The 14080-nt window shown below is 33.7% G+C and overlaps 2 protein-coding genes across 3 annotated transcripts; both read left to right on the top strand.

Moving 5' to 3' along the window:
- The first annotated feature begins 3340 nt into the window (after window positions 1-3340).
- LOC139862205 (uncharacterized) lies at window positions 3341-7231 on the top strand. Of its 2 annotated transcripts, XR_011764087.1 has the most exons (15): window positions 3341-3662; window positions 3866-4010; window positions 4129-4196; window positions 4286-4339; window positions 4426-4509; window positions 4601-4686; window positions 4774-4854; window positions 4954-5084; window positions 5164-5205; window positions 5297-5373; window positions 5448-5538; window positions 5632-5713; window positions 6123-6192; window positions 6274-6700; window positions 6856-7231. XR_011764087.1 is itself a non-coding variant. In XM_071850770.1 (14 exons), the coding sequence occupies exons 1-14, from the start codon at window positions 3565-3567 to the stop codon at window positions 6440-6442; spliced, it is 1278 nt and encodes a 425-aa protein (XP_071706871.1). In that variant the 5' UTR covers window positions 3341-3564; the 3' UTR covers window positions 6443-6743. The 2 variants fall into 2 exon arrangements, 1 of the variants encoding a protein (XP_071706871.1); XM_071850770.1 differs by lacking the exon at window positions 6856-7231 and having other exon boundaries at window positions 6274-6743.
- A 344-nt stretch (window positions 7232-7575) lies between these two features.
- LOC139863603 (protease Do-like 1, chloroplastic) lies at window positions 7576-11127 on the top strand. The gene is made up of 8 exons (XM_071852220.1): window positions 7576-7877; window positions 8096-8191; window positions 8319-8490; window positions 9726-9763; window positions 9850-10051; window positions 10137-10289; window positions 10785-10919; window positions 11013-11127. The coding sequence occupies exons 1-8, from the start codon at window positions 7576-7578 to the stop codon at window positions 11106-11108; spliced, it is 1194 nt and encodes a 397-aa protein (XP_071708321.1). The 3' UTR covers window positions 11109-11127.
- Window positions 11128-14080: the final 2953 nt, after the last annotated feature.

Below are 14080 nucleotides of genomic sequence, written 5' to 3'. Positions count from 1 at the left end.
TATATTTAAGCACTCACCCACATGTTTATAACTTTTTATGTTTAGAAAGTCACTTATTTTAATGAATGCAATATTTTATCAAAACGTATCATATAGAGGTCAAAACCTCACTGTGGAATCAATAATTAATGTGCCGCGTCAATAGCGATTTTGACGGGTCGTTACATGTAGTGACCCGAACTTTTCCATGATTATATATTAAATAAAAACTATATTTGCATGATTAAATGTTTTCAACATGTTAAGCAATCAAACTTGTTAAGACTTGATTATTTGAAATGAGTTTCATGTAGACAATTGTCCACCCAAGTTGACCGGCTATTCACGAACGTTAAAACTTGTAAAAATTATATGATATATATATATATATATATATATATATATATATATATATATATATATATATATATATATAGTTAACATGATATTATGATAAGAAAGTATCTCACTAGGTATATTAACAATGAGTTATACACATAAAATGAGGCTATTGAATTATGAAAACTCGAAACGATATATATAACGATTATCGTTATAACAACGTCTTACTAAATACATATGTATCATATTAAGATATTAATACACTATGTTTAACATCATGAAATGATAATTACATATATCATTAAGCGTATTAACAATGAACTACACGTGTAAGATGAAACTACTAACTTGAGGATTTCGAAACAATACATATATGTAACGATTATCGTTGTAATAGTATTTTACACACACATATATATATATATATATATATATATATATATATATATATATATATATATATATATGATATTAAGATATATTAATACACCATGTTAACATAACAATTTAACATCTCATTTAAGTGTAATAACAATGGATCAATTACATTTAACAAGATCGTTAAATTAAAGGTTCCGAAACAACACCTACATGTAACGACTAACGATGACTTAACGACTCAGTTAAAATATATATACGTATAGTATATTAAGATGTATTATTACACTTTTGAAAGATTTCATGACACATATCAAACCTGGAAACACGAAGAACACCGTAAAACCGGACATACGCCGTCGTAGTGAAACCGGGGGCTGTTTTGGGTTAGAAAAATATAAACTATCTTAATCTTTGAATTGGAAGTTTGTTTTCTGGAAAAATGATATTTCATATGAATATGATACTATATCCAAAAATCATGGTTAAACACAAAGTTGAAGTATGTTTTTCAAAATGGTCATCAAGATGTCGTTTTTTCGACGAAAATGACCACCTCTTTAAAAAATGACTTGCAACCTGTATTTCCGACTATAAACTTATACTTTTTCTGTTTAGTTTCATAAATTTCAGTTCATTATGAAACTATAGCAGCTTGAATCACTCAAAACGGATTTGAAACGAAGAAATGACGGGTAAAATAAAATTGGATAAATTTGCTAGTTTTAGCTACGAAAATTTTGTAACAAATCTAGACTAACCATAACTTAACTAACTTATACTGTATTATACATGTATTTTAACATATATTATGTAATCTTGGGATACCATATACACGTATACAAGGTTTTGACATATCATATCGACCCATCTATATATATTATATGGAACAACCATAGACACTCTATATGCAGTAATGCTTGAGTTAGCTATACAGGGTTGAGGTTGATTCCAAAAATATATATACTTTGAGTTGTGATCTAGCCTGAGACGTGTATACACTGGGTCGTGAATTGATTCAAGATAATATATATTGATTTATTTCTGTACAACTAACTGTGGACAATTAGCTGTATGTTACTAACGAGGACTGCTAACTTAACAAAATTAAATCATAAAAACGTAATAAAAAATGTTGTGAATATATTTCGATCATACTTTGATATATATATATATATATATGTACACATTTGTTATAGGTTCGTGAATCGACCAGTGGCCAAGTCTTATTTTCAACGAAGGAAAAATCTGTGAAAGTGAGTTATAGTCCCACTTTTTAAATCTAATATTTTTGGGATGAGAATACATGCAGTTTTATAAATGTTTTACAAAATAGACACAAGTACGTGAAACTACATTCTATGGTTGAATTATTAAACCGAATATGCCCTTTTTTAGTCTGGTAATCTAAGAATTAGGGAACAGACACCCTAATTGACGCGAATCCTAAAGATAGATCTATTGGGCTCAACAAACCCCATCCAAAGTACCGGATGCTCTAGTACTTCGAATTTATCATGTCCGAAGGGAGTCCCGGAATGACAGGGGATATTCTATATGCATCTTGTTAAGGTCGGTTACCAGGTGTTCACCATATGAATGATTTTTTATCTCTATGCAGTTTGCGAAATGCCTAATACGAGATGTGTATTTATGAGAAATGAAATCTTGTGGTCTATTATTACAATTTGATAAATATATAGGTTAAACCTATAACTCACCAACATTTTTTGTTGACGTTTTAAGCATGTTTATTCTCAGATGATTGTTAAGAGCTTCCACTGTTGCATACTAAATTAAGGACAAGATTTGGAGTCAATGCTTGTATAATATTGTTTAAAAACTGCATTTGAAGACATATATTGATGTGTAATATTATTGTAAACCATTATGTAATGGTCGTGTAAAAACGCTATATTTTAGATTATCATTATTTGATAATCGTCGTAATATTTTAAAAGTTATGGTTTGTTTTAAAATCGAATGCAGCCTTTGAAAAACGTCTCATATAGAGGTCAAAACCTCGCAACAAAATCAATTAATATGAAACGTTTATAATCAATATGAACGGGACATTTCAGATGCTAGGTAATACAAAAGAGAATTACATCACACGAAACTCCACCGAACCTTCTACACTACAATGACTTCAGCACGAAACGACAACACACGAACTACACGTGACAAGCTAGAATAAAAACCTACAACAACGACGATTCTAAAACTCACACGAACACGAATCCTAACAAAAGAGTCAGGACAAAGTAACCTGCCAACCATCAAAAGAAATAAACTTGATAACCAAAAACATATTAAGACTTGTTTTCTAGCACTTTTTTTTTTTTTTTTTTTCATAACATGAGTACACAAGGAACTACCCTCCAAGGATTTGCACATAAATATAGGATTCCCCCCCCACCCCACCCCCGTTTCATTTTCGACTTCTTATCTCTCGTCATTTATTTAAAAATCTCATCCAAACCTACACTTTTCGCAAATCGGTATGCTTGAACAATCCAACTGGGCCGAACCTGACCCACCAAATATTGCTAGTTTTTATATTTTCCCCTCCATCTTAACATTTTACGAAAACAAACTTTTAACTGGATTTTACAATCAGTTCTTATTGGCTTAATATTGTACGCAATTAGTAAGTTTAACTGGATTTTTTCCATTATATTCTTTTTATATTTGGCCCACCTAAACGGGCCTAGACATGGAAACAAAGAAGAGTACCTATGCAACGAAGCACCTCCTTAATATTGTTTGATTAACCGCCATTGCCGTTCATTCTCCACGCACGACCACCATCCACCTCACGTTACCGCCGTTAACCATCGCGATTTGAAACCCTAGAAAATCAGAATGGGTAACTTATTATCGTCATGGTACAAACAACCTCCACCGCCAATGGTGTTGGTCCCACCCCTCTTCGACTTCCCTCCACTCGCTGCTCGCACCAGGTACCTTCTTCTTTCACATAATCATATGCTAAATCATTTTATTTATTTCTATTCAATTTCTCATCGGACTGACTAAATTTGTATAATTTCACACGTGTCAATTGTATATGTTACACATAAATAAATAAAACTCAATTTTGATTATTAAATTCAAATTGAAACTAATTGTAATAATTAATGGGACTTATTTGGATGTGATGCAGGATGTTAGAATCTTCATATAATCTATTATTTGGGAAGCTTGCATTAAGATGTCTATTTGATGATTATTTTGAAGATGCTCAACATTTTACTACTAAACTTATGCTTAAGCCCACTGATGATCCTCATGTTGATTTAATTGCTACTGTATCCTTTATTCATATTATGTTTATTAATTTTTAAATCTCATTATGCTATTTATATATGGAATCAATTTGAATTTTAGAGAAACTGGTAAGGAGGAGTTTCCTTAACTCTCGTTTAGGTTTCGGGTCCACTTGACCCAAAGCCGAAGGAGACGATTAATGGAAATGCGTTATTTCGTTGGCAAAGGTGGTTAAAGAGTGTTAGTACACTTGTCCTGTTTTGTTGTTTATGGTTTTTAGTGTAATTGTGAAGTAAAGTTCGTGTCTTTCTTGCAGCGACGTTGATGATCCTAACACATTTGCTGACCTATATGTATCAACGATTGATCCGTAAGTAGTAATAATATCTTTCTTTCCCAATAAAAAAAGTTCCATTATTACCATACCAATACCAATATTTATGATTATAATTCCAGAATTTTACTCATGAGGGTGTGTGCATACTATCCAAAATATGGACTTGGAGCGTTTGGTGTTTTACCCGTGCTTCAACGAAACAGGTTTATTCATCTTCTTGTTACTAATTAAATGATGTAGCAGTTAAACCTTCTTAATCACGATTGATCTGACACAAAATCATCGATCACGCAGGGTATCGTCAGAAGATTATGGAGTGGTTGGTTTGAGATACGGGTCATCAAATTTGTCACTTGGCGCGACATTTATGCCCTATTTATGTATGCAAATTATTTCAAATCTCATCTCATGTTTCAAATGTTTAGCTGGTGTGTTTATAATAATAATAATCGAATTATTGATTGCAGCGAGTTATGAGTTTCCTAAATCTGCATGGTTGGTTAGAAAGATAGGAAGGTTAACTGCTGGGGTGCAATACGACCCAAAATGTAAGTTTTCCCAAACGCCTAAACTGGTTTTACTTTTACAATCTATTTTACTGTCTCTTAAGATCTTAACACATTCTCATTTTTTCTTCTGGTTAAAAGTTGAATCGGTGGACGGTGCAAGATATAATAATTTTAAAAACTGGAACTATGCAATTGGCTATGGAGTTGGAAGTGGCAGTCCATTAAGCCCATCGTTCAATTTTGGTCTTGAACTTGCACAAAGTTCTCAGGTTTACAAATTGTATATCATTTTTCTAGTATATATTTTACTGACATACTGGTTTTTAACTTTTAATATTTGTAGTGCAGTTCATAGCGTCATTTTATCAACACTTTGTCGTCCAAAGAAGGGTAATATCTTTGTTTTAGTTTGCATGTGGAGTATGCTCTTTTTTTGTAGTGAAGCTGAATACGATATAAGTTACTAATTGCAATTGTGTAGGTTAAAAATCCTCTTGAAGAGAATGAAGTAGTTGGAATCACAAATTATATAGATTTTGGATTCGAGTTGCAAACAAGGTAATTTCGGGTGTTATGAAATCTCAATTATTTATGGTTCGAGCAACGGGTCTAAGGCATTTACTTGATGACAGAATTGATAATCGAAAAGAGTCAAACCGCATCCAAGATTCAACCTTTCAGGTTGCTGCATCTTGGCAAGCTAATAAGAACATATTGGTCAAGGTAAAATTTTGTACTACGTTTTTTTTTTTTTTTTTTTTATTATTTGCATGTGTGGGCTATACAAAATTTGAAAGTAATATGTTGATATTTCAGGCAAAAGGAGGTCCTCTTGATTCATCGTTGTGTTTAGCTTTTAAGTCTTGGTGGAAACCATCTTTCACCTTTAGCATGTCAGGTAACCTATGAGTTTCCTTTTAAGAACTTAAAAAAAGATGTGGCTGTTATAATCAATCAATTTACATATATAAATGTGTTCATTTGGGATGTGTGTTTTTCAAATAGGTCAAATAAAATATCAGATAATACAAAAATTGATCAGTGGGTTGAATCTGTTTATTTTTAAATTAATAATATACATTTGAGAATTTGAGAGTTTGAGAATTGAGACTGTGTTTTGAGAAGTGGTTGTGGACCTTGGTCAAAGACTCAAAGCCAACACAATTTGAAATATATCAGTCCTAACTAAAAGAGTATCTGTTTTGACCCATTACCCAAATTATCCGACCCAACTATTTTTCACCTTTTTGTTATAATATGAGATGATAATGATAATCATATGATACGTTTGCTTATTATTTTTGCAGCCGTAAGGGATAGAACAGGAAAGACATCCTACGGATTTGGTCTTTGTGTGGACAATGTCAGAGAAGCAAGGTTTGTGTTCATTGGTTGGGTCTTTATACGGTTACAAATTGAACGATGTAAAATCTCTAACAGAAAGAAATTTACTTGCAGTTATCAACGGGCGGATCCAAATTTTGTAATGCTAACACCAAACAAGGAGCATCTTGCTGGAGGGATCCACTGGAAAAGTGGGTCCAGACCAATGCTGCAATCAAATGTGGATTCGGGCAACTTTGATGGAGTCCCAAAGGAACTCAGACCCTTGGGTAGAATTTTATGATCGTCTCGTTATTTTCTTCTATACTTATTAATGTTGCAAGGATGATCGCTATGAAGATCGTGACATTTCCTTGGTCCTGTTTTTGGTGTATATCTTAAAATCCTAACATTTTATTTTCTTCTATGTTTGGCTTGCGGATATATTTGTTAACGTGACATCTCTAGAAGCATCAGGAAGGTTATATAAGGCGTTTCATAATATAAATTGGGAGGTTTTTAACTTAGCAAAATTTATGAGGTTTCTTATGCCAAACTGCTGGTATTGTTCCTACTTTTCTACCACCATTTATCCACTCTAATTGCAATTGCAATTGCAATTGCAAATTTATTCATGTAATTAGTTTTGGTTATAATCCGCTTTTTTTTTCTTTTTTTTTTTTTTTTGTCACCGATAAAACTGATTGTTGAATCAAGATTAAAGAACTCAGTTTCCACATGAAGCTGATTGATTAGCTGAAGATTACATGCCGGTTGTATTTACACCACCAAGAGATGGTCCGATGTTAACTCAACCCACGCCCATCACAGGCAGTAGCAATATCAACATCAACAGCTGCAGTAACACAACCATCACTTCATCTCCAGTTTTGTCATCATTAGAAGTATATATTAAGGTTAGGATTAGGGTGTCATGATGATGATGATGTCACGATACTAGTATATCTTCTGATAATTTGCTTGTAGAAGAAGATAATACTAGCTAGGACTTAATCGTCATCATAAAAAGTGGTTGATTGATAGAATTGTAGTAGTGTTGATTGATGGTGAAATGAATTGTTTATTAAATAAATTAAATCTGATGAGTTGAAATAAAGAGATGGCTTCTTTCTTTTTTACTGTGCATTATTGTGCATGGATATGGCAATATCATTATCACCAGCTACTAATGACCGGTCTATATGTGGTACTACTACAAGAGGTTTTACATATACACAATTTCAAGTATTGTCCGATTATTAATTTATTATACGCACCCATTCATATTTTTAAAAAATAAAAATTTAAAGCTACTAATGCAAGCTTTTAACAAGGTTGTTTGCAGACAAATTATTTATGAGCTTCAAATGTAAGTGACTGGAGTATTTCATATTTCATATTTCCCCCCTAATCCTAAGCTTACCGTGAACTGTATCAATGGCACCTGCCTTTTCACTAACGTACACTTCTTCCACCACAATTTCTCATCCTAAACCAACCTCTTTTCACACACCTCCTATTTCTAGTCACACAATTACTTCACATTCTCAGGTATCCACAAAATCTACGCAGCAATCGTCAACCAACAAGTTTCTTGACTCGTGTTCTGTATTCGTAACCGACGTGTACAAATCTCTTACGAAGTTGCAACTTTCTGATGAGATGGCTACTATTCGTCTTTACGAGGATAATAACGTTTCTGTTGTCATCATCACTACTACTACTACTATCCGTTCTCGGTATTTATTTATTTATTTATTTAATTACTGGAATATGATCTACGTGTCTACTACACACTATATGCTTAATAAAATAGTTGTGTATAAGTTAACAAGCATCAAATGATCATGAATATGTTATGTATGTATTTAGACCTGCACTATATTTATCAGTAGTTTCTACTTTTATTAGTGTATAAATGATAAAATGAATATTATTTATTATATTGTGGTTTTAGGCGGATTGAGCGGTACATTGGATCAGGCTTTATATGGGATAGAACAGGTCACGTTGTAACAAATTATCATGTTCTTCGAAACCAATCCAGTATCAGGTTAACTACTGACTTCGCATTTTATTTTTCTTACATGTTGCATTCAGTGAGTTTAGTTTGTTATTGATGCCTATGACTTCATAACTTCTTATTTGATAGTGTGTTGAATGATTTATGTTTTTTACAGTGTGACTCTTTACAATGAGACAACTTATGAGGCACAAATTGTCGGGTTTGATCCAGATAACGATATTGCGGTCTTGCATATTGATGCACCGCAGGACAAATTAAGACCCATAAGAGTTGGCGTATCAGCAAACTTGCGGGTTGGGCAAAAAGTCTTCGCTATTGGACACCCTGTGAGAAAATGATATTACTAACATATATTTTGTGTGTGTTAAGTCCAGTTTATCAGGTTATCTCGACGATATAATCCACGATTAAGTAGGTGTAATTCCTATTTATAGTAGGGGTCATAGATTAATAGTTATGTCAATCATCACATAAACTATATATAGTAGGGGTTTAGGGTTTATGAGATATATGCCTCTTCACTTTCAACTTAATTGCTAATTGCTATTAATTCAATAAGTAAAATTGTTGTTTTTTTGCCACTTAATTTGAATTTGGCCTGTTTATTGGAAATATAGAATCAGACACCACTTCCCAAACATAAGCAAATTCAGAAGAAAAGTAAACAGCCCATAGTCTCACTAAATCTCTTCTTATAAAAGATTGACCTAATTCCTTAAATTACGATGAATTATGATATTTACAAGATATTTGTATCAATCTATTCTTGTTAAATACTCGAATACAACTCCATCTTGATCTTTGCAATCTTCTGTGTCTACATGGTGTTGGCATGTAATCCCTAGTTCATAGTGGTTTACATTGAAATACATTCAGTCATGTAATAACTTTCTCATTGTGACTATTGAATTACTATGTGTGTGCGCGCTTTAATATTTGATATTCAATAGTTAAACTGCAGACCCAGTCGGCCGAGTGTGTTGACACACTCGACCGACTGAGTCACACAGTCGGACCGACTGTCTAACACAGTCGACCGACTGTGTCTGAGTTGCAGTATATATACGGGACTTGACCTCCTTTGAGGGGTTACTCATTCCCATAACCCTAAACCGTATACTTTGTGTCCCAGTCAATCCCAACACCGAAAAGCACCGAATTATTACGTTTAGGAGTTGTCCTAATCTAGATTAAACCCTAGGTTCGACTAATTCGACCCCGATACGACCCAATATTCGGTTAGCCTTCGTTCTAATGAGTTCCGCCACTAGATCGTGTTACAAGCGTCCTAAGATCCGTCAAAACAACGTCTTCAAACATGGCTTCACCCTATGTTTGATCTTCACTATATATAGTTTCAGTCTGTAGTTCATAGATTTTGACTTTCGGTCTATATCATTACAGACTCAACACTCATACTGCGACTGCAATACACAGACTTATACCTCAATCTGTACTCAAAAACACTTAGCCAAATAAACTTCCCATACTTCTAACTTTCCAACATTGCAGTATGTGACTATGTGAGTATCTATTGTGATAGTTCGTGTTCCTTTTGCAGTTTGGGCTTAATCGCTCACTGACAACTGGCGTCATCAGGTATTGGTGCCACGAGCCTACTCTCTATTAAACCATTATGGTTTTCATTCAGATCGACCAAACATGTTTCATCTTTTTCTTTGTAGTGGGGTTAGGAAAGAAATGAGCATCAACTTATGTGAGCCTCCAATACGAGATATTATCCAAACAGACGCTGCAATCAACCCCGGTAACAGTGGAGGGCCACTTATTGATAGCTCAGGACGCCTTATCGGGATTAATACATTCATTCATCCTTCTTCATCAGGAACATTCTGTGGTATTGGATTTTCGATTCCAGTAGATACTGTAAGTTACACTAATAGCTTTGACTGATTATCCCAATCCATAATTACACGCTTATTCAAGACATTTTCTTTAATTATTTTTTCAGATAGTTAAAAGTGTAGACCAGTTGTTGCAGTTTGGGAAAGTTATACGACCAATCTTAGGTATCAAGTTTGCACCTGCTGAGTCGAATGAGCAGCCATTAGTCAGCGGAGTGCTAGTCTTAGATGTTCTGCCCGATGGCCCAGCTGGAAAAGCGGTAATTTGGTCAATTTCGTTAACTGAATGTTATGCTATGGCTTTCACTTTTTACTGACTTTGACTCCTAAGAAAAAGACCAATGTATTCAGGTTCGTGGGTCGTGTTGTTAATTTTATGGGTCATGTTCAATAAGTATAAAGTCGACCCCTATATACGAAAGTTCATATATATATATACGAGTATATATAAAATTAAGTTCAATAATATTAAAAAAAAAAAAAAAAACTGTAATAAGTAGTAGCATCAATCAATACAACAGCTGCAAAAAAGGTAATATCAATACCTTAAAAATAAATGGATCAATAGACATATATTAGTTTTTTAATTCACAAAATCATATGAATAAATATAACATAGATAGATTGATAGATAGATATTGTCGGGTTATATTTTTGTGCCCCTTTGAATTTTGGGCGATGTGCAAGTGAACACCTCAAAATCCAGGTCCGTATGTAATGCAATTTAAGTAACTCGATTTAATCTGAAAATGCAGGGTTTGCGATCAACAAAACGAGGAACTTTTGGCATTCTAATTTTGGGTGATATTATAACATCTATCAATGACAAAGAGGTTGTTAATGGAAATGATATATACAGAATTCTTGATCAATGTAAAGTGGGTGAAACGGTAAATTTTCTTTCAAGTTCTGAACCTTCTTATTTGAATGAAATCACAGATTCATAATGGTGTATGTAATAGATATTATTTGTTGATGAACAGGTTACAGTTACGGTGTTGCGTGGTAAAAGTGTAATGAAGATCCCTGTAATACTAGAACCAAAGGACTACGATAGTACGAAACATGATTCCTATTAAAGTATTAATGAGGTCAGGTTGCAAACGACTTACTGTTGCATTGAATATTGAAAGAAATGTAAGGCTTTATTTTTGGACTCCACTGTTGATGTAAAAAACTCAAAACAATATTTATCGCAGGTCGATACCGCTTGAAACAACTTTGATTCACTGAATTTTGTGAAGGTGTGGAACTACAGCATAGTAATAGTTAGTTTAACTTATGGCCATGATATTATCTTATGCACAGTACATCTTAAGGATTAGAAGTTTAACTTATGGCCATGATATTATCTTATGCACAGTACATCTTAAGGATTAGATTAAATTGTTGATGTAATCTGTGTGATGAGGGCATACGAATTTTAGTAGATAATTAAGAGATACAACGTAATACTGTCTTCAACACATGCACATAAAACTTACTTTTTGAATGTCAGGTAATCTTATCCCATATTGGAAGTTGAAGCTAATGTATGAATATAAGCACTTGAAAACTTTTCATATCAATAATTTTGTCAAGGGAAAACATGTGTTTTTATTGACATGGAATGAAATTAAATTTCATTTTAAAAAATAACTAAAAAGTTATACAGAGAATTTTCGTTTTCATTTTTAGACTCATGTTTCCAATTGAAATTTTCAAATTCGCTCTGCAAAAACACGAGTCGAAAGATACGTAAAATGTAAATTTTTAAGGATGTTTTGATTTTCATAAATTCTATGTTGGAATGAATTCAAATCCATAAACATTTTGAAGGAATAAAGATTCCATAAATAACGGAACCTCAAGATTTCAAAGAATTAATTTATTTTTAAAATATGTCAACCAAAATGGTAAAATAATAAATAACTTGCTAGAAATTGAAGTTTAGTAAACAAAGTATAATATATGAAACAAGTAACTGGAAATAAAATGTGTATTCTATTTTTTAAAAATGATACACCAACACATAATTAAATACAAGAAAAATCATAGTGCATATTAAATGCATATCTAACAACAGAAACTAACAAAGTACTAGATGACAAACATCTTTATGCTTAAGATCATGAGAAGATTTTCTACAAAAAATTAAATGAGCAAATAAAGCAATAAGATACGGAGTTAATTTGTGCATGTGTATGATTTGAAAATATCTCATAAATCAAGGGATTATAATATCTCATAAATCAAGGGATTATGTTGCACTAATTTTAACACTCCCCCTTAGTGCAAACTCTCGATCAAAAATCCCCAACGCTTCTCGAAATTCCATGAACTTGGTTTTCATTGGAGCTTTAGTAAAGATGTCGGCTACTTGAGCATTTGTCCTTACGTTTGCTAGCTCGATCTCCCCGCTAAGAACCTGTTCACGAATAAAATGATATCTCATTTCTATATGCTTAGTACGGGCATGAAACACAGGATTCGAAGCAAGCTTGATTCCACTTTCGTTGTCACATTTCAATTTGACAACATAATCTACTTTTTCAAGGATGTCACCAATCAATCTTCTTATCCAAGTACATTCTTGAGCCGCCATCGTTGCAGCTATGTATTTCGCTTCCGTGCTAGACAAAGCAACAACATCTTGCTTCTTGCTACACCATGAAATAACAGCGGAACTCATGTTAAAACAGTAATCCGAAGTTGAATGGCGATCATTTGCGTCTCCCATCCAATCTGCATCCACGAAACCATTTAACAAAATATTATCACACTTCTTATACCATAAGCCGTGGCCTATTGATCCTTTCACATAACGAAGGATCCTTTTTGCTGCATCAAGATGAACATTAGTTGGACATTGCATAAATTGTGAAACAATGCCAACCGAGTAAGCAATTTCTGGCCTTGTGATGGTTAGATAGATCAAACTTCCAACCATTTGTCGGAACAACTTCATATCCTTGAGCTCTTTTCCTTGATCTTTCTTGATTTTGAGGTTTGGTTCCATTGGAGTAGTCATATGCTTTGACTCCCCCATGTTGAAACGTTCCAAGAGACTTCTTGCATAACCCCTTTGAGAGATAAAGTACCCGTTTTCTAATTTATCAACTTCCAAGCCAAGAAGACATCCAATCTCCCCCAGATTCTTCATTTCAAAACGAACCGAAAGATCATCACTTAAACGAGATATTTCTGACTCGTTTCCCCCGGTGATAATCATGTCATCAACATATAATAACACCAAAACATGGAAACCTGATTCTTTCTTAACAAACAAACTAGAATCCGCATCAGAAATCTTAAAACCACAAAAGACAAGGTATTGTGCAACCTTACCATACAAAGCTCTCGGAGCTTGTTTCAAACCATAAAGAGCTTTCTTTAATCGGCACACATATTCTGGAAATTGATTTGAAATGAACCCAATAAGTTGTTCCATGAACACCTCACGATCAAGCTCTCCATATAAGCATTATTCACATCAAGTTGCCACAATTTCCACCCTTTGTAAGCCGCTAGTGAGATTATTGTTCTCACCGTTACCATTTTAGCCACGGGGCTAAAAGTTTCCTCATAATCAAGCCCATAACTTTGACAAAAGCCACGAGCCACCAACCGAGCCTTGAAACTATTAATGGTTCCATCCGAGTTCTTCTTCAAACGGTAGACCCATTTGCAAGTAACCGGTTTACATGCTTCCGGTTTCTTGACAAGCTCCCAAGTTTCATTCTTTTCCAATGCATCAATCTCTGAAATTTCAGAACAAAGAGTTCATAGAACACGTTCTTGATCTTAACTCGCCAAAGGAGGTTTGGGATGTGGTTGCCACGGGAGTGGATCATCCACATCCGAAACGAGCTCTATTGATCGTATAGGGTATCTGGTTAGACAATATTTTTTCTGATTCGTAGTAATAGTTAGATTTGTTAGTTTTATTTTTTGATAGAAAAACTGATGTTGTAGCTGATGGGACTTTCGGGAAAGCTCTGATACCAGTTGTTGGGAAATTACGGCCTCACTAATTCCCAACAAATGCCCAATGAAAAACAGTAAAGAAATA

This window comes from Rutidosis leptorrhynchoides, chromosome 8 (genome assembly GCF_046630445.1).
Source record: "Rutidosis leptorrhynchoides isolate AG116_Rl617_1_P2 chromosome 8, CSIRO_AGI_Rlap_v1, whole genome shotgun sequence".
Taxonomy (NCBI): domain Eukaryota; kingdom Viridiplantae; phylum Streptophyta; class Magnoliopsida; order Asterales; family Asteraceae; genus Rutidosis; species Rutidosis leptorrhynchoides.
The sequence above is the reverse complement of the archived record's forward strand: the minus strand, read 5'-3'. Positions and strand labels throughout refer to the sequence as shown.

Excerpts from the sequence above, each read along its gene's own strand:
- LOC139863603 (XM_071852220.1), top strand. The coding sequence starts at position 7,576 with ATGGCACCTGCCTTTTCACTAACGTACACTTCTTCCACCACAATTTCT. Across the intron at positions 7,878-8,095 it reads ACTACTACTATCCGTTCTCG|GCGGATTGAGCGGTACATTG; the intron begins GTATTTATTTAT and ends TTGTGGTTTTAG. Across the intron at positions 8,192-8,318 it reads CGAAACCAATCCAGTATCAG|TGTGACTCTTTACAATGAGA; the intron begins GTTAACTACTGA and ends TGTTTTTTACAG.
- LOC139862205 (XM_071850770.1), top strand. The coding sequence starts at position 3,565 with ATGGGTAACTTATTATCGTCATGGTACAAACAACCTCCACCGCCAATG. Across the intron at positions 3,663-3,865 it reads CCACTCGCTGCTCGCACCAG|GATGTTAGAATCTTCATATA; the intron begins GTACCTTCTTCT and ends GATGTGATGCAG. Across the intron at positions 5,374-5,447 it reads GGATTCGAGTTGCAAACAAG|AATTGATAATCGAAAAGAGT; the intron begins GTAATTTCGGGT and ends ACTTGATGACAG.